At 42.4% G+C, this 21,305-nt stretch overlaps 1 protein-coding gene across 2 annotated transcripts in view; it reads right to left on the bottom strand.

Moving 5' to 3' along the window:
- LOC109966805 (rap guanine nucleotide exchange factor 6-like) overlaps nt 1–21,305 on the bottom strand; it is a 59,586-nt gene that overhangs the window by 34,467 nt on the left and 3,814 nt on the right. For both annotated transcript variants that reach the window (XM_020611968.1, XM_020611969.1), the window contains exons 2-4: nt 5,383–5,453; nt 3,984–4,040; nt 3,696–3,779 (exon numbers count right to left, since the gene is read on the bottom strand). In XM_020611968.1, the coding sequence (XP_020467624.1) occupies nt 3,696–3,779; nt 3,984–4,040; nt 5,383–5,453 (212 nt within the window). The remainder of the gene's footprint in view (nt 1–3,695; nt 3,780–3,983; nt 4,041–5,382; nt 5,454–21,305) is intronic.

Below are 21,305 nucleotides of genomic sequence, written 5' to 3'. Positions count from 1 at the left end.
TCCAGTGACAGCTGCAGTGCCCTGGGCAATAAACCAGGACAGCTGGCACAGAAACTGAGGCCACACACACACCATGAGGTGTTTGGAAAGCCCGGGAAATGTGACCAAGAGTGAAAAATGGTTATATTAGTAAGGGGAGCTATCGAAAATGAGAATATGGTTTTTATAAATATTAAAATAGGCTTTGATTTGTGAGCCAATGAGTGCTGTTTATGTCTGGGTTTGAAAGTTACAGCAGGCCCAGGCTTGTTGGAGTCAACTCATACATTTAGAAGAAAAATCACGTGCATTTTGAATTAGAAGACGCAACTCTGGAGCTTTAAATGTCTTGCTAAAGGACAGGGAAAGATCTGTAAATATATTAGGAATTGAAGGAACACAATCACTTCTTCCTCATACATATTTGATGTATAACTTTTTTGTTTTCTGGACGTCACTTGTTATAAATCTGCTGCAACTGGAAATCACCAAAGTACCTATGGTTGAACCAGTTAGCAGGCACACATTTGGTAATGTGGCACTTCAGGCACTAGTGGGACATGAAATACAATGCAGCAAGTCCAGTTTGAGTGAGAAAGAACTCGGTCGTCATCTGCAAAACATCCTACGAATGAACTGTATCGTTGCTTTAACTGATCTTCTAGAAAGGTTTCCTTTTGGCACCAGCAAGAGCTTTACTTCCAAAGTGATAGGGTGTTGCTGATCAGTGTACTTTGAGAGTGTCAAAGTTAGAGATGGTTTCGGTCAAAAATCAAACCTAAACAGAGGGCCCATTTGCCACCAGTGATGAGCGAAAGTTAAAAAAAAGTAAGAAAACCACAGATCAGAGTCTGACTCAGACATTATTTTCAGTTCTCTCTGCAGTTCTTCTTTTCTGTTTTAGGGTTTGGTTGGTTAATGCTGACCACTAAAGAAGACTGGCAAGCTGGCCAGCAGTCAGCACTACAGACAGACCACCAGCAGAGACGCACACAAAACACTGCCAGCCAGACTCCATGAAAGATGCGGTGGGCGATTCAGAACCATTACGATTCATTTGCAAAATAGCAGTTCAGGGGCTTGTTCAAACTTCAGCAAGAGATCAACAGCTGCAGCGGCTCTGAGTTCAAGTATCCGCATAGCTTTGAGAGAGATTAATGTTCACACTTGACTGAACATACATTTGCTGCACACTATCATACATTATCTTGCTGTTTCAGCGAGTTCCCAGGAAATCTGAGGAATCAGATGACAAATGAGCAGTGCTGTCAGTGTTGTACTGGAGCTTCAAACATGTCCAGCATCCAAGATATCAAAGACAATATAGTGTTGTCTAGCTAACACCAGACAACACCAGTGCACTCACTCACTGCATCATTAACAACTTAACAACCTCACTAGCCTGTTTCGGTCATGTGAGAAGTCTGCTTCTCTTTATGATAAACAGTGCAAAAAGGAAGAGAAACAGCGTGTTTCTCAAAGCTCTGGGGCCCAGCAGTGCTAAGCTTTCCTACCACAGTGCCGTGGGGAATTCCTGGCCATCCAGTTGGTTAAATGTTGGCAAGTAGGACATGGAGTACGCTAGGTTGAAGAATATACAGAGAACGAGAGAGTGAGTTTTGAAAAATCTCAAGTGAATTAACCTGGAGTCGCAATTGTGGCTAAACTAACAGATTAACAGATACAACCAAGAATGAAAGAGGAACAAAAAGTTTAAGATCACATACCAGCAACAGGAATTCTGGGGGTCCGATTGTTTGGATTCCTTGTAAATGTAATGATATCCAGCATATTATCCACAATGAAAAGGAGGAAAATATTCCAGGTTTAGGTCCAAGTTTGTTTTTGTACTCCAGTTTACATGAGTCAAAGTTTCCTCAGAATGCAGAAGTAGGTGGCTGTCAGCCTTTTAGTTTGTCTTTAACTGAGGGAGGAGTGTGTGTGTGTGTGTGTGTGTGTGTGTATGTTCCCTCCTGCTCTACTCTGTCCTGTCTGTCCACTGGGGAGGTGTGTGTCAGTGTTGTGAGTGTGTGCGACTGTGTGTAGCCTGCTCATTTCCTGCCTGCTCCAGGCAGCCAGGCTGCTCGGGAACACATGGCCAGTCGCTGTTCTGCCAGGGGTTCCGCATTCCAGACACACACATTTAAGCACAACACTCCCCGTTAGCAGCCCTTTGTAAGTCCTCCTGCTGCTGTGACTACTCCAACATATAGAGACACACACCCTGCAGTCCTTTGCAAGGCACAAACCTTCCCCCACACCATGTTATCAACTGACACACTGGAATGAAAATGCACGCACACAACACACACACCCTCACACACTCACAATTCCAGCTGCCCTGAGATTACCGCTATCTGCTAGAACTGGTCCGTTGGTCTTTTGTGTCGTTGTTGCTGGATAAACTACCTTCCTATCACAGCAACATGAAGCCTGAAAAGGTGGGTTGACAAGCAGCTGCTGCATTAAGGTTGTAATTACTTCATTACTACCTCCTCATTACTGGACAGAGTGAATTACAAAACACTTCTTTTCCAGAAAGTATTAAACTCCTGTTTTCCTGTTTGGGATGCATCTCAATAAGGAGTCCCAGTGTGAACATGTGATAGGGGTTGAGACCGTACTTGAACCATCATTCTGAATTTCTGACAAACCCCTATAACGGGGTAGTTCTCGGCCACAAGGCCATCATTTTTTTATGTAGACATAACAGCACAGAAGGGACCTGGCCCCTCCTTTCCACTTGCATGCTATGCTTCTGTTTCAGTCCAACTACAACAACAGAAGGAAGGTAAACATTAGCGCTGAGGGCGGAACTCAAGCAATGCCTGCCACAACTTTCCCCATTATATTAGCCAGTGTTTAAACAGGTGTGACATGTCCCTTTAAGGTATTTTATTTATTTATTTTGGGGGTGTATTTTGACTAATCTCCACCCAAGAATCTAAGATTCTCACCAACAATGACAGGAAGATTCCTAACCGTTTCATTTCAACCTCCAATACTGGCTAATTTTACTTCCAACAAATCTGAAATCTGACCTTGCATTGTAGTCAGTTATATATAAATCATAAAACTTCATCAACAGTTGATTCATACATGTGCAACACAATTTGACCTTTTTCTGCATTCGCTTATTTTACATATCTGCCCACAGTGGACACATTTTAGTATAATTCAACCTAATAAAACAAACGGGACCCTCCAAAACAAGATGATGAAGCCTCATCAGCATAAACATGTCAGGCATTAAGCTGAGACTCCAGGAGGTCACTCTTATATATTCCCGGAGAAATTTCATGTTCCTGTTTCACTACCTGCAAAACCTGTTTAAACTTGTTTTTCAACTTAAAAAGATAAAAAATAAGTCAAAGCTCTGGGTATCATTTGAGGTACAATGCCACATTTACCACATATTGACCAAAAAAAAAAAAAACAGAAGGACATGCATATCACAGTAACCTACAAATCTCTTCAGGTTTTCCAACATGGCACTAAATCACACAAGTGTTATATATGAGTGTGTATATACAGTATACACCCACCATTCCCCCACGTCAGGTAAAGCTCCCTAATCATGCTACAAATGAGCACACATACAAATTCACTCTCCTTCTGACAAGATGACAAAATAGCGTAGCTTCACATGTAACATCAGGCCAATCCCACCTCCTCCCACTGTACACCGTGTGTGTGTGAATGTGATTTTTACATACCAGCACCTTGCCAGGTACATGTGCTCCTTGACGAAGACTGATCCAGAGAGCAGGATGTACCAACAGGTAGCGACGCTGTCTGGGCTGCGACAGACAGAGAGACAGAGAAAACACTTTCAGTCTCATTCTTCTACTTTTATTTTTCCATGAAGCATTGCATTGTGAAATTTCAATTGGGTAATTGGAGAGAATTAAAATAAGTATCTGAATAAAACTAACTATCTTCAGCAGATATACGATTAAAAAAGGAGAGAGTGTACAGGAGAATATAGCAGAGCATGTACTTACTAGAACAGGACATGGTTAGCCTCGAGTCTCTCATACCTGGCTGAGGTACACATCGACCTGAGAGAGAAAGACACTGTTAACGTTCTGTCTCCAAAAATGTCCTGTTGTACCCCGTACTTTCAACCATACTGACTCTGAGAGACGAGGCAGTCCAAGTAACTTCAAAACAGTGCTGATTTATTTAATGAACACAGGTAAAAATTAACACTACACACTCAGGTATCTTGCACCTCCAACATGCACGCAGGCAGCTGAAAGATGAAAGACCCTGAACCACAACAGGCCTATACCTTATATCACTTCGGGCTAACCCCATCCTACAGAGAGAGACGGCACCGTGACGTCTCCCGGTGCCAGCTTTGCAGCTGGCCAGAGCAGTAGTCAAAACATGAAGAAAATCAATGTGTGATTGTCTGTTGATTAAGTGGTGTGTAGCTAAAAACATTCTAACATGACCTCTAGTGATGTCATGACATTAAACATAAGAAAATATTATGGCTATGACAACAGTTATACACATCTTAATAATAATATTAAAACATCCTGTCTTCTAACAGTCATCAACTTTCTATCTAATTATCCTTGACCATAAGCAACCTGCAGTAACTCATGAGAATGACTAAGCATTTAACAGTCTGAGCTAGACATCCTGTCTACTCTAAACATTTCTAATACATCAAGCATCTAACCAATATCTATCTGACTAACAATACCTAACAGTCCTTAGTACTGTTTTTACCACTGACATTCTATTGCATGTTCATCCTGAGCTGTTTCTCAAAAGCCAAGACGCTTTTCCATCTTGGCCGCCGTCATTATGTCGGTCAGCTCAGGGGGTTAAGACATCCCACTACCAACCAGCATTTCATTTTCCTTGGTTTTGGAGTTTTGCTTTGTCTTTGCATTTGGTCAACTGGACTCAACCAGACAGAATCGGGAGACTCACAAGTTCTGTGCCTTGATAACTGAACAGAGGTTACCATAACTTTATCATTCATTTACAAAGCACAAGAAACATCTGTCTATAGGATTCTACACCTGCCTCTGCGTGATTAGAAGGTTCACAACTCATTTTGATGTGAACACTCCTGTTTTCACCTGCTCAACTGATCCAGACTAGCAAACACCACATTCCTGACTTCAAGCTAAACATTTCAAACATGCTCGGTATGAAAATCTGAATAGCACCGTGGCATGAATGTCCTGTGACTGATAAAGCCAGGGTGGAGTAACAACCTGGGGCAAAAGGCAAAAAACTCTAAGCACTCTGAGACCTGTTCAAGTAGGGTGTGTCACGCGCAACAATTCATGCAGAAAGTAGGCCTATAGGCTACTCTAAAATGAATCTGGTAACCTGATGCTGTGATTTACACCTCATTTAAAAGCAGAACTGACTTACCTGAGCTGATGCTCCCTAAGGTGAGAGAGGACGTCCATGTGATAGAGGTGGCAGTAGATGGTGTGCAGGTCCTGCAGGACAGAAAAACAATAAAATCAATATCAGCAAACATATACCACCAAAATAATAAATAGGTGAAATTATTAAATAACACACACACACACACACACACACACACACAAAGGAAAAGCTCTCAGACCCCAAGCTTTACTTAAAAAGTCCAGTAACGGTGACACCACCAATCCAGTGGATTAGACTGGGGCAAAAGTAAAATGTTGTGTGTGCAAATAATGTGGAAACATCATATAAACAAAAGATTAATAAAATCTGCGTATCACTGAGTGTGTTTAGAATTTAAAAAGCCAAAGCTTTCAAAAGATTAGCTCTGTGTTTAGAGTGTGCAGAACGTCTCAGCACCATGTAAATCACGTCTATAGCAGTGGTCCGACAGAGGCCGCCCGGACTACGCCAAGCGCAGCCTATCAAACCAGGCATGCAGGGCAAACTGCTTATTCATATACGTGACAGCAGCGAGACAGGAACAAATATACCCACCCGCCGCCTTAAAATAGTCCTCTATCAGAACCAGCTGTCAAAACATTAAGAGGCTGGGAGTGTGGATGTGAAGGGAGCTACTTCATGTAAGTATCTGTAGGATCAAACACAGTAGCACAGGTCGAATGCATGACTGGTTATACACACACACACACACACACACACACACACACACATGGACACAGGCCAATTCATAACAGTAAACAGAAACAGTTCACCCTTTGCATCCAGACCTATGAGTGGTTGCAACCATCTTAGCTAACTCTCAGCAAGAAAGTCAATAAGCATAGTTCCAAAATTTTCAAACTGGTGTACTACAGTTACTGACACATCTCCAAGTCTCTTCTCTCATTCTGTAGCAGCTAATGTAGAGCTCTAGTATCACACAATTCTAGATTTCCTGTATGAATGAAATGCTCATCTATATCCAAGCAGTTAAGCCAAATGAGCACATGTAATAATAAAAGAGCTAAAATTTTAAAAGAAATCCCTAACAATCCCAAACAATTAGGATAAAGCAAAAGGACACCTGCAGTTTAGCATGAACGTGCTAACAAAATGGGCCAACAACAGTACTCTAATTTGAGACTAATAAATCAGAAAACCCCTACAGACAGAATCGATATCTGGAGCATGTTGCCTTTGCTGGGACACCATTTCCTCATTACTGGCTTTGTTTACATACAGCTTAAGCAGATCTGGGATTTGTTTTTTTTTTAAATTTGCTGTCAAGCATTTCAATACTAATAACCAGACAAATATCGGTTGTGTGTGTACTCTGCACGCTCAGACACGGAAGATACCAAGAAAGAACAGAAACAACAGAGGGAGAGCAGAGAGGGAGATGAAGACAGAGATAAAGGTGATAAAACGTATCAGGGGAACAGGCTTGTGCCATGGACCGAGTACACGGTGCTGTGCCAGTGTCAGAAAATTCATACAATTTTGGTGTTTGGTTCCTCTTGTTATGCCCCGGCTCGCTACGGGAAAGGGAAGTAACATAAAACCCAGATGTAAAAGTTGGGGCGCCGTCCCCAAGAACAGAGGATTTTAAGCCAATAATGCTCTGACCACAGTTTCCACCAGCTCCCCAATAGCTAGCGCTACATGACAAAACAAAGCTAAAACAAAGCACAGAGCCTTTCCACTACTAACGCATGCACATGAAGCCAACTGTCCTCACTGCATGTATTGATTAGCATAAAGCAGGTCATCAATAGGCCCAGACAGACAGATAGCAGGATGTCCGAGGAGGGATCGCTGCTTTGCATTTCAATCTGTGATCTCCCAGAGAACGGGTGGTAACATGATCACAACACAGTCCACACCAGTCTCTCTCTCTGTGCCCTCAGTGCATATGTACAGTGCCTGGGCTTGAAGTGAGGGTGTGGTGGCTGTGGGCTATATTTTAATAGAATAGTGCCTCCACCCCCATCCTTCAAGAAAAACCTGACTCCAACTGAATAAACTTCGGCCAAAGCACAATGTTGCTTTGATTGTTAAATATATATATATATATATGATTCAAGCTTAGAAGCTTTTCTTTGCAAACAGCAAGAGGCCATAGCATTTCGTTCATATTTGTCTGATATAACCAAAATCAAATGGCAGAAAGAACTCTGAAATAATTTAACTTTTTGAAGTTGAGATGCATTTCAAATCTTTGTTACAGGTTTCTGCACCAGTTGAAGCTGCAGAATCTGGCAAGTGTGAATCAGATCAGCCCTGAGATACCAAGTTTCTTTTGTTGCAGTGGATTTTCATGTGCTTCAAACAATGCACACAACTTCACTGCAGATGTGCAGAACCAAAATGGATGAAGTTTTAGAACTGTGTGGTCATGAGGGGCCGATTCTCTAAAGGGTTGACTCTTTGAAGGCGCAGGTTCGCAAATAACTGCAAAAAATATGGTAAATATCTCCAAATGTGGCTGTCACATTAACCTGAGACAAATGAAGCTGATCCATGAGCTGATCAGTGATGTGCTGAGCTTGTGGTGCTTGTTCTGGTGTGTGTGTGTGTGTGTGTGTGTGTGTGTGTGTGCTGATGGGTGGCATGTGTACAGTGCTGCTGCTGCCACCTCCTGGCAGAAACATCAGTATCAGCACACTTGGACTTGGTCAAACAAATACTGTACATCTACCTACTGACACGTTTAACAGGATTAGTTCAATTCGCCATTAGGATGGCAGCTAGACAGACAGCGAGTGAGTGACTACCCACTGTATAATACATTACTGTAGTAGAAAGGCAAACCAGATCACTGCATATGTCAGAGATCTCATGTGACCCTCTAATGATTTTCATTTGGTGAGGCTATTTCATCCACATTTCACAGTAGTAGTAGTTTAGCCTGACAGGATACTGACACTTTGCCAGGTGGCGTGCTACCATATGCCTATTACTCACCCATAAACAAAGTGTGGCAGCACAGGACTAGAACCAGCCACACAAAAGAAAGTTTATGCAGTACACAGACTTCTGTGCCACCCACCGCATTTCTCCCTTCCCCATCAACATACAGCCTCCCAACACAGAGGTCATACTATGTTGAGGCGCTCCTACATGGTGAGGAAAGGGCAGGAAACTTATTCCGAGTCTGGAAGCTCTACTTTTTTTTTTTATTTCATGAATAGCAGATCATGAACCTTGTGTGGCAGGGAAAACTTCAAAACATGTTACTGAGTTCAAAATTCTTTCACTGAATCTTTGTGAAACATGGACTTTTCTGGAGAAACCGGGTCTTCCCTCCAGCTGAACCTGCCTTTGTTCAGAATTCAGTTGCCCATCATCCCACTCCTGCCTCCACCAGAATGTACAGTATGCCGGTCGAGTCTGTCACCGACACAGAGCAGATACTGTAGACAGACAAAACAACACATCTATTCAAGCTGGCAGAACAAACAGCTTGGCTAATATCCTGCCTGCAAAACCCGCCTTCACGATTAAGCCTCTGTGTCAACATTGTGCTGAGCTTTTCTATAACAAGGCTAAAAGCCAGGGACTAAAATGCTTAAGTGTACAGTATATTCACAATGCACATACACCGATCAGCCATAACATTACGACCACTGAGAGGTGAAGTGAATGACACCAACTATCTTGTTACAGTGGCACCTGTCAGTGTGGGGGCAGCAAGTGAAGGTTCAGTCCTCAAAACCGATGTGTTGGAAGCAGGAACAATGTGCAGCGTAAGGATCTGAGTGACTTTGACAAAGGCCAAACTGTGATGGCTGACGACCGGATCAGAGCATCTCCCAGACAGCAGGTAGTCATAATATTATGGCTGATTGGTGCATTTAATAATATGTTTAGAAAAGGCCTGTAAAGTGTCAATGCAGGGCACCCATGAAGATACTGCATCCCACAGAACTTGCCAACACTCAACTGCAATACTCGGTCCATTCTGCAACAGGCCAACTGTATAAACGGCACCGTCGTACGCCACAGTGCACACATGTACAGAATGAAGATGCTCTGTGCTTCAGAAATGGACACGGTGAGAGCAGATGGGCCTCAATAGGAATGTCATGTTGTCAGCGGCTGTGGGCGATTGGAATTCAGCATGAGCGCTCTCTACTGTACCGTAAACCTAAATGTGCGGGTGTACAGAGTGGATTACTGCTTAATGCACAGTCATGACAAGTGATCCGCCTGCACTCCACCCGTCCCATTACTGAAAACCAGCAATACTTGATATATAATTAACCATCAGACTAGTAACAAGAGTTTGGCACGAGTGGTGAAAGCTGTAAAATCAACCAACACATCAATGACAAATTAATACCTGCCGATGTGGAAATATTTGCTGATCAAAGCCTTAAATAAATTGACTGGTTATGTTTGCTATATTATGGTGATGATAGCAGCGGCAACGCTTCTGGATTGTACTTGGACATCTACTAGTGAAAACTACACATCGCTGTCTTGGATTCAAATAATTAAAATACACCCCTGAGGGTCAAGGGTCAAGTGAAAGCTTAATATCAAGCCTGATATGATGTTATTGTCCCTAAAGCCTTAATGGTTTCGAGCTGAAGGCCCACTGGGTCAGCTGTGATCCCTTGGTATCACAACTCCAGACAGGATCATTAACCAATCAACACAGCAGTGCACTGAGAGTCCCCTGCTCCGCTGTGCAGCACGGCCTTATCGCCGTCAGCAACAGTGTGAGGTATTGAGCACACTTAAATCTTAAATCCCCTCTTTTCACTCACAGCTCAGCCCCTTTTCTACTCAACAAAGACACAGTTTTCAGGATCAAACCCAGGTCACAGAGCGGAACTGGAAACTGTTCACACAAAAAGATTTTTCCCCCCAAGCGTTCGCTACAGTATGGTCCTGCTGATCATTCAGCAAATCCCTAAAACCATGGAGTGACATGAGCAAAGAAAAACGTTGAATCAAATATTGTGCAAGTCCTGGAATCCTGAGAGTTTCCGCACTATGAAAACCGGAGCCGGGTTCATAAAAAGCCTAGTGACGACAGTCCTCTTGCGGGTGGTGGCGAGGGTTATGGAAACAGCAGAGGATGGAGGATGAGCAGGGAGAGGAGTCAGTCGTGAACGGCCGCCTCATACTTGTGAATGAACTAGCTACCTAAATGCTTGTCCAATCAGCAAAACATGTTTGGTTCAAGAAAAAAAACAGCCCTAATCACAGCTGTATGGAACATGAACATTCCTCCTTAAAGCACGGTTAGTTAGGAGTAGCAGCAAGCCTATAAATCACTACTTCACCCCACCCCCCGGGAAGAACGACACCGCTTTGTGCAATTACAACTGTCACTTAGCAATTTCTGTACCATAATTTCTGACTTTGCACTGGGAACGTCTGTTCCTTCTTTACTCCAACTAGACAAGGGTGAAGAGTGAGTCTGGCCCAGAAAGCACCACAGCAGCTGCCATCTCTCCACCCGCCAAAGCAAACAGCCACACACATACGCATGGAAACACTGCCACACACAGAAATGGAAAATCTGACCCTTTATGTAATCTTAGCTTCAGTTTTTTTTTTTTTTTTTGCTGAAATGAATGAAGTAGGCATAGGAAGTTTCGTTTTTCTTGTCTGCAGTGTTGTGCATTTACATTTTATGTTTTCTTTGTTTGTGCATTGTATATTTGTTGTTTGAAGCACAGCATTTATATTTAGCTTTCCACATCCATAGTGGCTGAACACAAAAGACCTCAGCCAAAGGCACAGCGGAACAGCCAGATGATGCAGCCCATCATCAATATTAGCCTCATTATTAGAGTGTGACAAACAAGGAAATGATATTTTGTTGATTTTAATATGCACCATACAACTCATACTTTTAAGTTGGGTCAGTCTGTTTCATCTGTAATAATTATGCTCCCTACCCAAACATGTTGCTTCAGACACTTAAACAAATTCATAAATGTTTCCCCCTCTTCCTTGTTCTCCCTCATTACAGACCCACTTTGCTCTCATCTATCATTTCATGACAGGGGTACAGTCTGCACTTTTGTTACATAATATTAATTATTCCAGCTCCATGCTTTGAGCTATACAGAGATTTTCCTGCAGTTTTAAAGTCATGCGTCTTTCATGCGTCTGCCTCTCCTACTTCTCCCCTTACTAGCCCTCTCGGTCTTTGCAGTGGATGACACAGCAGCCAGTCTGTTCAAAGCAGCAGATGTTGGAGACTAAACACAGAATACTGAGTGAGCTAAACTCCCTGGATCCTGCCAGACAGAGCTCAGCTGACAGGCAAAGTCTGAGGGTGGGCTGCTAAGTTTAGGCAGACACACAAACAGAAATGTGCGAACACAAACAAGAAGACGTATGTAAACGAATACGGCTCCTCTGGTTCTCTGCAGAAGGAGCTGACACATGCACCCACTTGGCCAGCGCCTTGATCTCGTCTACATGGCTGTACAGCCACAGGCAAGCTGTCAGACAGCCAAGATGTGGAACAGATAATGGATCACTTTCTGTTCAGACAGGCTGCTCTGCTCTGCTTCTCACAGTCAGTGTGCTTTGGTTTCATACAAGTCTCAGCTCAGGTATAAACCAGATGAAGCTAGACTATGTTGAGGGTGGGCAGGTACACAGGGTGATGAGGGCTAGAATACAGATTGTAAATTGTTTAAGCAGTAGAATAGACCAGAAGGTGTATATTCAGCACAGATATTAAACTCAAATGAATCATTTTCACAGATGCAGGAAAACAGTGACAGTGTGCATACAGCAGGGTTTTGTATAATGTTATAAACATAAAAACAATCAGTTCTTCAGGGTCTTTATAGTTCATACATTTACATGACACTCTTAACTCAAGTGAATCCAAGTGCTGTCTCCTCCTGACAATAAAATAAGCCTGTGCATGAACATACTGGCATATGCCAACAATCGCATAATGTTTGCATACATTTGCATGAACAACACCACGGTGTTTCACAGGTCTACGTGCCACATTATCATTATTTCACAGGTCTACGTGCCACATTATCACCTGAGTTACACAGCTAAACCTCAAGCTACCTTACACTGACACACACACACACACACACACAATGCACACAGATCCCTTGTAGCGAGTGGCTTCTCACCTGTGTAGCTAAAACCCAATGTCATCTCCAGTTAACAGCAGACTGGCTGGACTTGAAGCTTTCTCAGCCCCTATAGTTTCTAGCTTGACAACCAGGCAAACAAAGGCTAATGCATTCTAGATCAGCCGTCAAAAACAACTCTCACCATGATTCAGCTAGCAGCTAACATCAAGAGAAGACTGAAAATGATCAAATATAAAACAACTAAGGACTTCACATCAGTCACATACTAACACTTTGCACATCTTCAGCCCAGATGTCTACCTTTGGCAACTGGAAGGACTGATGGTTAACCACCTTGTCAAGAGCACTACAGTATATCCTAGTTTACACAAGGGTTATTCTATGGCAAACTTGCACAAAATCCAAAAAACAAGTGGAGACAAAAGTAGGAAATGAGACAGCACAGCCAATAAGTTGCTTTAGCCCGCAGAGCTAGTGCTGAATACCTGATGAAATAAAGCAAAATCTTGTAAAAAGGGGAGCTCATCAAACCTCCAATGTTTTGAGGAAGGTCACTGTATTGTAAAAATGTTATGACCTTGTTGTGACAAATAAAATCCTCCAACTTTCTTTCATGGCTCCACTGTTAGGTGCCATGAAATTCACCAATATTTACTTCATTGTAAAGGAGCAAAATTAAGCTTAGTTTGAATGAATAATTAGCATGTGACAAAACAGGTGTAACAGAACATTATAAGAATGCAGTTACCACAGAAAAACATACAGAAAGTACAAGAGCGCATGCACTGCCATGCACGGTCATCACAGTTTTTGTCAATGACACATGAAACAAGTGACATCGCTAAAAACTTTAGGGGAATTATTTGGTTACAACTGAAAGGAGATGGGTGGGAATTAGCCTGGATTTTGAACGAGCTTTATTACTGGCAGTCATCAAATCATTTCCCATTGAACGCACAGTTTAGGTGGTTTTTAGTCTTGCAAGACAGACCAGCTTTTTACTGGGCCCCCATGGAAATGAGTCTGAAATGCTGCCACTGCCTTTATGCAACACTTCTTCAATATGACATTTTTTCCAACACTCAAATAAAGGCCTTCTACTATCTGGCTGAAAATTGTCCCGTTTCATTATAAGGCAAGTTTTCTTCTTTGTAATAAGTTGACTGAATCAATATTGAGTTCTGTTCGTGGCAGCGAGCTTGTTGTTTCTGCTCACACGTATCTACTGCTAAAGTAGTACAGTGATAAAAAAATCATCAATCAGTTTTTATTGTAATTGTTTGGCAGTCATCAAAGGCCCTTCACACACACAGCTATGGTTCAAACTGCACAACTGTCTGATAAGAATCATATGACAGGCTGTGGTTTGATCTGATAGGAGTGTGTGAAAACTGCCAAGTGTGTCAAAGAGAACGCCGAGAGTGGCCGCACGACCTGAAGAACAAAACCTCTGCCGAGAGAGTTAAGGTAGCGTTCTCATATGAAAAACTAACCATTCTGCCACCAGCAGTCGGTTGAATATTCTCTTGCTCTAACAAACACTAAGTTACGTAACAGTTACGTCCACCCTTTCGTCAGATCTGTAACCGAGCAAATATTGACAGTATCTTTGATCGAGGCTGCTCCTCCAACGCCCTGCTTGGACATTACCAGTAGGTACTCTTTCTGCAGCTGTTTTGTGATTTCTCAGTTCAGTTCTTATGCAGCCAGTTTAATGTGCTGCTAATACAACATTCTAAGTAACTGTTCATTTATTACTGGGATGGTGTATATTTTACTTGATGTATTGTTTACTATTGTTGACTCTGTATATTTTCTAGGGCTGATTATTTTCTCAAAAATTATAAAACCCAGTTGTCACAGATTCTTAAATCTTTTCAGGTCTAGTGTCCCAGTGTCTTGTTTTGTCAAACTTAGCCTACAAGACAAAGATTTCCAGTTTACCGCCAGTGAAGAAGGAAACCAGAAAACATACACATCTAAGAGGCTAGATCCAGAAAGTTCCTTAAAAAAAGACCACTGTTTAATTTGGTGTCCATTTTCACAGGTTGTCCTCAAAGGTCAGTTACTGTCTTCAGTCTTTAACGGAAATGTGTTTGGCTCACTACCGACAAACATTGAGGGCAGAAAAGTATTCAAAGTGAAGGCTAGGCTGCCAAACCCCATCATATGTAAAAACAGTTAAAGAGAACAAACGCTCATGACTAAAATAGAAGTCAAAACACAGTAGGTATATTTAAAAAACACTAAGAACCATGAGAATACAGTAAAATCTTCAGTAATGTTCATGTGGGTACCCAGGTTTGGAGTGGGTGGGACTTTTCAGCTCACGCTGGGGTGAGCAGCTTTCCTCGGTCATGAACGAGTCGCTGTGTTTGGGTTACTCGTTCACTGTTGTTCATGTCGCTGAGGCAGGCGGGAAGTTCAGGGAACCCGTCTGTCACGTTCCCGACATTCCAGAGGTGAACAGTCTGCATTCTTTTCAATCTTGTCAACAGAGGAGTTCAAGTTCAGGTTCAAGCTTTGGTATTTGTTATTGCTAGTAAAATATCTGGTAAGAGGCTGAAGAGGGCTGGGGTGAGAGGGGACCTTCACTACGTCGGGGGGATCGTCAGTGCACAGCTCTTTGTAGATTCGTGCACTAGCTCTTCATTTCATGCTGGGTAGTCTAAGCTAGATTAAGTTCTCCTTATTATCTGGTGCAGGACAGGACTAGTGGGGATAGGCTTTAGCCTGGCCAGGATACTTTAATGTGTGCCAGGTTCAGGGACCTCTCACACCACTCTTGGTAATCCTTCCTCCAGATCAGAGCTGTAGCATCAGGCCTTGCAAACAACAGCAATCCTGGACTCAGCAGCTCATATAAAGGCACTGGAGTTTGGTTGGTACCTGCTCAATCCCCAGAAGGTCCTTTCAGCTACAGCACAAAAAGATCCTTTTGGACTTTTTAAGAGGCTGCTGCATCTGTCAGTCAATTTTTGCATTAGTTGATTGACTGAAAATGTTAAGTAGTATTAAGCATTATTTGAAAATGTGCTTAAAGTATTAAAAGTATTAGTAGGCTGCTCAATGCACAAAAATGCTATACTATTATATCCTTACATTAACAGCCTATCACTCATGCACTGATGTAAAAGCAGGATTTGACTGTTGTACTTGGTTGAGGTGCAGCTCTGATGGGCTACAAAGGGACACAAAACTGCTAACACATCAACTTTCTCATATACCGTCTCAGTATGCAACCAACCATATATTACCCAAAGCACGGTAAACCTCAGAACATAAAAACACATTTTAAAGGACTGCTCTTTCATTTTCTTAATCCAAACAGACTGTGGAATAAGCTGCTCAAATATATGCACCCTTGCTTTGTTCACAATGTGCAGAGGTGTCAGGGCAGAGGGCTGAGTGGGAGGTGCAGGGCAGGCGCCGGTCAGCAGCTTGGTTTTTTTTTTTTTTGTGTAATGTGAACAGTGACTCAGTGTTTCCACAGTGGGACCTGCCAAACAAGGGGCCCCCCATAACACTGCTTATGTCAGCGCTGCAGACTCACTTGCACTCAACAGGAGCAGCTGGAAAACAGTTGATGAAGAGTGTCAAACTCTCAGTTACAGCTAGATAGGAGCGTCTCCTTTGTGATCTACAAATTAAAGATAGATTCACAAACTCTGGATCCACACTCCGATCAAATGTTTTGAATGGAAAAAAGATTTGGAACATGCCAAAGTGGCAGACTTGGCAGAAACAACCACAGATTACTAGTGTCCATTACCTACTCTGTGTAACTCTAGTGCCACAAGAAGGTTTTTCAGCTTAGTTATCTGACTACAGTTTAGAGGAAAATGTGTCTATAACCCCTGAAAACTAGGTTTTAAATCACACGTATTTCTCTAAAACAACAAATACAGCACTGATGACTGAATAACCAGCAAAGTTAGTTTTGAAAACAACAGCTAAAACTTATTTGACTCCCTACAAGAATTGTTCTTATACTGTGGATCGAGGTCAGAAACAGACTATGCCTGTTAATAATGTGCCATCACACAAAATAACTGAGCCAGAATCCCTTTAGAGAATACAGCACATTTCTACAGCCCCAGGTTGAAGTTAAAGAACATACAAAGTGCAGAAGGATGTGTAGCAGGTGTGCCTCTGTGTTTGTGCCTGTTGCTGATCAGATCAATTACATCAACTGAAGATGTAAACCTGTTTTATGCTCCTGTTAACATCTGCCAGCCCCATAACGCTCTACCTGTGCACTCTGCCGAGAGCTACGAGGTGACGTCCAAAAACCCATGAAAACCATGTGAAAGGCAGTGCTCCAAAAAACTTTATAAGCAAAAAGACAACCCAACATTTTCTGGTCAAGCCAGGAGTTGTGGCTTTATCAGGATAATGCTCTGTCAAGGCCGTGGGCTGACAATTGCAGTGCAAAGAAACTGTTTCAATGCAAGCTGCTACTCTTTAATCAACACGGTTATATATCGAGATACCCGAGCATATAATGTGGCACAAAAAAAGGTTGCCCGGTACAAACACCACCGCTGGCTAGTTCCTTCCCTAAGAGACAGTGTGGGGACAACACAAACCAAGGAAGACTCCCAGCTGCCATACAAAATGTTACAATCGCTATGTGGTGATGAAACAGAGCAACCCAGAAAACAGGTCCTTAGGGGAGTATATCGGCTTTAATTGGCGGACATGAATTAGTCACACCTTTAAATCCCTTAGCATTTTAACAGTGTGTACTACAGGTTTACGCAACTCAAAACCTCAGGGACCAGTCAGACATAGGGTGGAAATGACTAACAATAGCCACGTAGACAAACACAGATGCAGTTTTAATCGTCAGCCTTCAAAGTCCTGACTCACTTGAACATACCACAAAATCAATGCCAGCATTTCAGACCTCTGGAGAGAACCTGTGCAGTAACCGTGCCCTGTTCTTGACATTTTTCATTTCACAGACAACACAAAGCAGCAGCTACAAGTTAAAATAAGAAAGCACAGCAGTTCTTTTTCCAGGTAGTTTTCCCTCATGTATCAGCTCTGGCTACTGTATGGAATGATGCTGCTGATGACTACCGCCCGGTCTCTCAGGGGTCGACAGGGCAGGATGCTGAACCTCTACACACACAGGGAACATGGCTTTTTGAAACGAACAAAAGGATTCAAAATCCTGCAGGTTGACATTGCAAGAAGCCACATGTGTAACGCACTGAAAGAGTTACTTTCATTGCTCCCTTTGCATTGCTATAATACAGTTTGGTGAATTATAAATATTTGGGCCAGGAATGACTTGCTGAAACTGACCTCCATCTGTATCGGAGAAAGCTACACGGAGACAAGAGCTTCATGCTTATGGAGCTGCCTTCAGGCAAACATAAAATATCTTCTTAATGCTGAATACTATACTCTTAACAACGACACTTAATGCTGAATACTATACTCTTAACAATGACATTGCATACCTGAAATAATATGCTACAAATATTAAGCTAATGTTCTTTTTTTTGTCTAATGCCCTGTTTCATTGAACAGGATTGTTTAGATGGTGACATAAATGCACAAACAATGCAGCACATTCATATTTGTACTGTGGCAACTGTGAGGGTGTCCCACCAAACGCTGCATTACCATCAAATTAAAAAAGACTCAGTTCTATTGCAAACGAGTGCTTAACGTACCATTTAACAGGAGGGGTAGGTCACACATTGATAGCCCTCGACGAATGGCATTCAGAAAAGCCTTGTTGTTTTTAATAGGATGCACAATAAACTGATATTTTAATAGGTTACAGTGTGTTTTAAAAACAGTGTCATGGTGTCCTTGTGCTGCTTCTCAGGCTTCACCAGGCTGAAATATACACAGCAGAGAACTGGTGTCACTGGTCTCGGAAACCAACAACCGCAAACCATAAAGCAGAGGCGACTAAGAACTTGAGTCACTGCGATATTTTAGCATCAGCCTGCCTCCCAGTCCACAGGCCCTTCAGCTCCGTCTCCACAGGGACAGGCTTCTGTGGCCCGGGTCAGGGGAAGGCTCTGTTTGTTCACCCGCTTCAACACAAACACACACCGTCTTCCACAGCGTCTCTGTTTGTCTCACACACAAACTCCTCTGTACCCTTTTCATTTCAGACTTTCCCTCAACCTTGAAGCTTGTTGGCGCATTCACACTTGTTGATGTTGTTACTGGCGTGTGTGTGTGTGTGTGTGTGTGTGTGTGTGTGTGTGTGAGTCTTCTGAGTGTAGGAACGTGTGCTGTAGGTGCGTGTGAGGTTGTGATGCATTTACAGTATTGTTCAAAATAATAGCAGTACAATGTGACTAACCAGAATAATCCAGGTTTTTAGTATATTTTTTATTGCTACATGGCAAACAAGTTACCAGTAGGTGCAGTAGATTCTCAGAAAGCAAACAAGACCCAGCATTCATGATATGCACGCTCTTAAGGCTGTGCAATTGGGCAATTAGTTGAAAGGGGTGTGTTCAAAAAAATAGCAGTGTCTGCCGTTGACTGTACACCTATAAAGAGGTGCAAAAAATTATAGGCTGTTCAGCTAAAATGATCTCCAATGCCTTAAAATGGAGAGCAAAACCAGAGAGACGTGGAAGAAAACGGAAGACAACCATCAAAATGGATCGAAGAATAACCAGAATGGCAAAGGCCCAGCCAATGATCAGCTCCAGGATGATCAAAGACAGTCTGGAGTTACCTGTAAGTACTGTGACAGTTAGAAGACGTCTGTGTGAAGCTAATCTATTTTCAAGAATCCCCCGCAAAGTCCCTCTGTTAAAAAAAAGGCACGTGCAGAAGAGGTTACAATTTGCCAAAGAACACGTCAACTGGCCTAAAGAGAAATGGAGGAACATTTTGTGGACTGATGAGAGTAAAATTGTTCTTTTTGGGTCCAAGGGCTACAGACAGTTTGTGAGACGACCCCCAAACTCTGAATTCAAGCCACAGTACACAGTGAAGACAGTGAAGCATGGTGGTGCAAGCATCATGATATGGGCATGTTTCTCCTACTATGGTGTTGGGCCTATTTATCGCATACCAGGGATCATGGATCAGTTTGCATATGTCAAAATACTTGATGAGGTCATGTTGCCTTATGCTGAAGAGGACATGCCCTTGAAATGGTTGTTTCAACAAGACAATGACCCCAAACACACTAGTAAACGAGCAAAGTGTTGGTTCCAAACCAACAAAATTAATGTTATGGAGTGGCCAGCCCAATCCCCGGACCTTAATCCAATCGAGAACTTGTGGGGTGATATCAAAAATGCTGTTTCTGAAGCAAAACCAAGAAATGTAAATGAATTGTGGAATGTTGTTAAAGAATCATGGAGTGGAATAACAGCTGAAAGGTGCCACAAGTTGGTTGACTCCATGCCACACAGATGTGAAGCAGTTATAAAAAACTGTGGTCATACAACTAAATATTAGTTTAGTGATTCACAGGATTGCTAAATCCTAGAAACAAAAACGTTTGTACAGTCAACGGAAGACACTGCTATTTTTTTTAACACACCCCTTTCAACTAATTGCCCAATTGCACAGCCTTAAGAGCGTGCATATCATAAATGGTGGGTCTTGTTTGCTTTCTGAGAATCTACTGCCACTACTGGTAACTTGTTTGCCATGTAGAAATAAAAAATATACTAAAAACCTGGATTATTCTGGTTAGTCACATTGTACTGCTATTATTTTGAACAATACTGTACATCACACTGGATTTATTGAAAGTTGTGAAAACTCAGCCTCCTGAGGAGGTCTGGGGATACTGCCTGCGTTCGGTCACAAACAGCTGACACAGTGCAACATCTGAAAGGTTCCAAACAGCAGAAAACAGGGATGTGGCATTGGGATAGCCTGTACGTGCACACTCTAGGTGTACCACCCCTCAAGGACCTGATCCAGTAGCTCCTGAAAAATACAGTTTGCCAGATTTATTTCAATTTCAAAATGTGAGATATGTAATAGTAGGCTAATTACTGTAGACAATATAAGCATCAGATCTGAATCAGTATCAGGAAATAATATCAAAGGAATCAGATTTGTATCTGGGCCAAAAAACTGGATGGGGACATCCGTAGTTTGTCTCATATCTCTTCTTTTATGACTCAATTTGTGTTGTTGGTTTTTGTCCTTTCCTGCACCTACTGTTCTGATGACGTGTACATACACCGTGACTCATTCTTCAAGCTGATCAATGTGTTCATGTGTGTTCTCTAAAAAAAGGACAGTCAGCTTGGACCATATTTGGAAGATGAGCCTTCGGGCGCAGTCAAGATGACGCTGGTGACTAACTGGTTTTCACCTTGGTTGTGTGTGAACACGTATGTTTGCTCACATTATAAGAAAGCGCTTGTCAGAATGGAAAGTACTTACACACAGGATTAACTAACACTACAGGATTATGGCTACAGGCAGCAGCTGAAGAAAATACTTCACACTGCAAGAAAGCAGAGTCTGAAGCCATCAGGTGTACAACAGTAACAATAAAGCATCACTTGCAAGTGTGTCACTATGCAAAGGCGCCTATTTGTTAAGAAATAAGAATAATTTAAAATAAAACAAAGCACCACTGGTGGGTAGTAACCGGAGAAACATCTGGAACAGGTTTAAGAGCTACATAAAAACAGACTGCAACAGGTTTGTCGTTCTGCCACTTTTAGTTTGGATAAGCTGAACACAGCGTGGTGTCGCTCCACGCCGGACTTTACAAAACCAAACCATCTCACTGGGGTTACACCATTTTTTGCTTTTGCACTATTTTGTTGTCTTTAACCACTGCTGCTGAAGACGATTACTTGAGCTGGTTGA

This window comes from Monopterus albus, unplaced genomic scaffold, assembly GCF_001952655.1.
Source record: "Monopterus albus unplaced genomic scaffold, M_albus_1.0 scaffold119.1, whole genome shotgun sequence".
Taxonomy (NCBI): Eukaryota; Metazoa; Chordata; class Actinopteri; order Synbranchiformes; family Synbranchidae; genus Monopterus; species Monopterus albus.
Note: the sequence above shows the minus strand (reverse complement) of the source record. Positions and strands in the feature narration are given on the sequence as shown.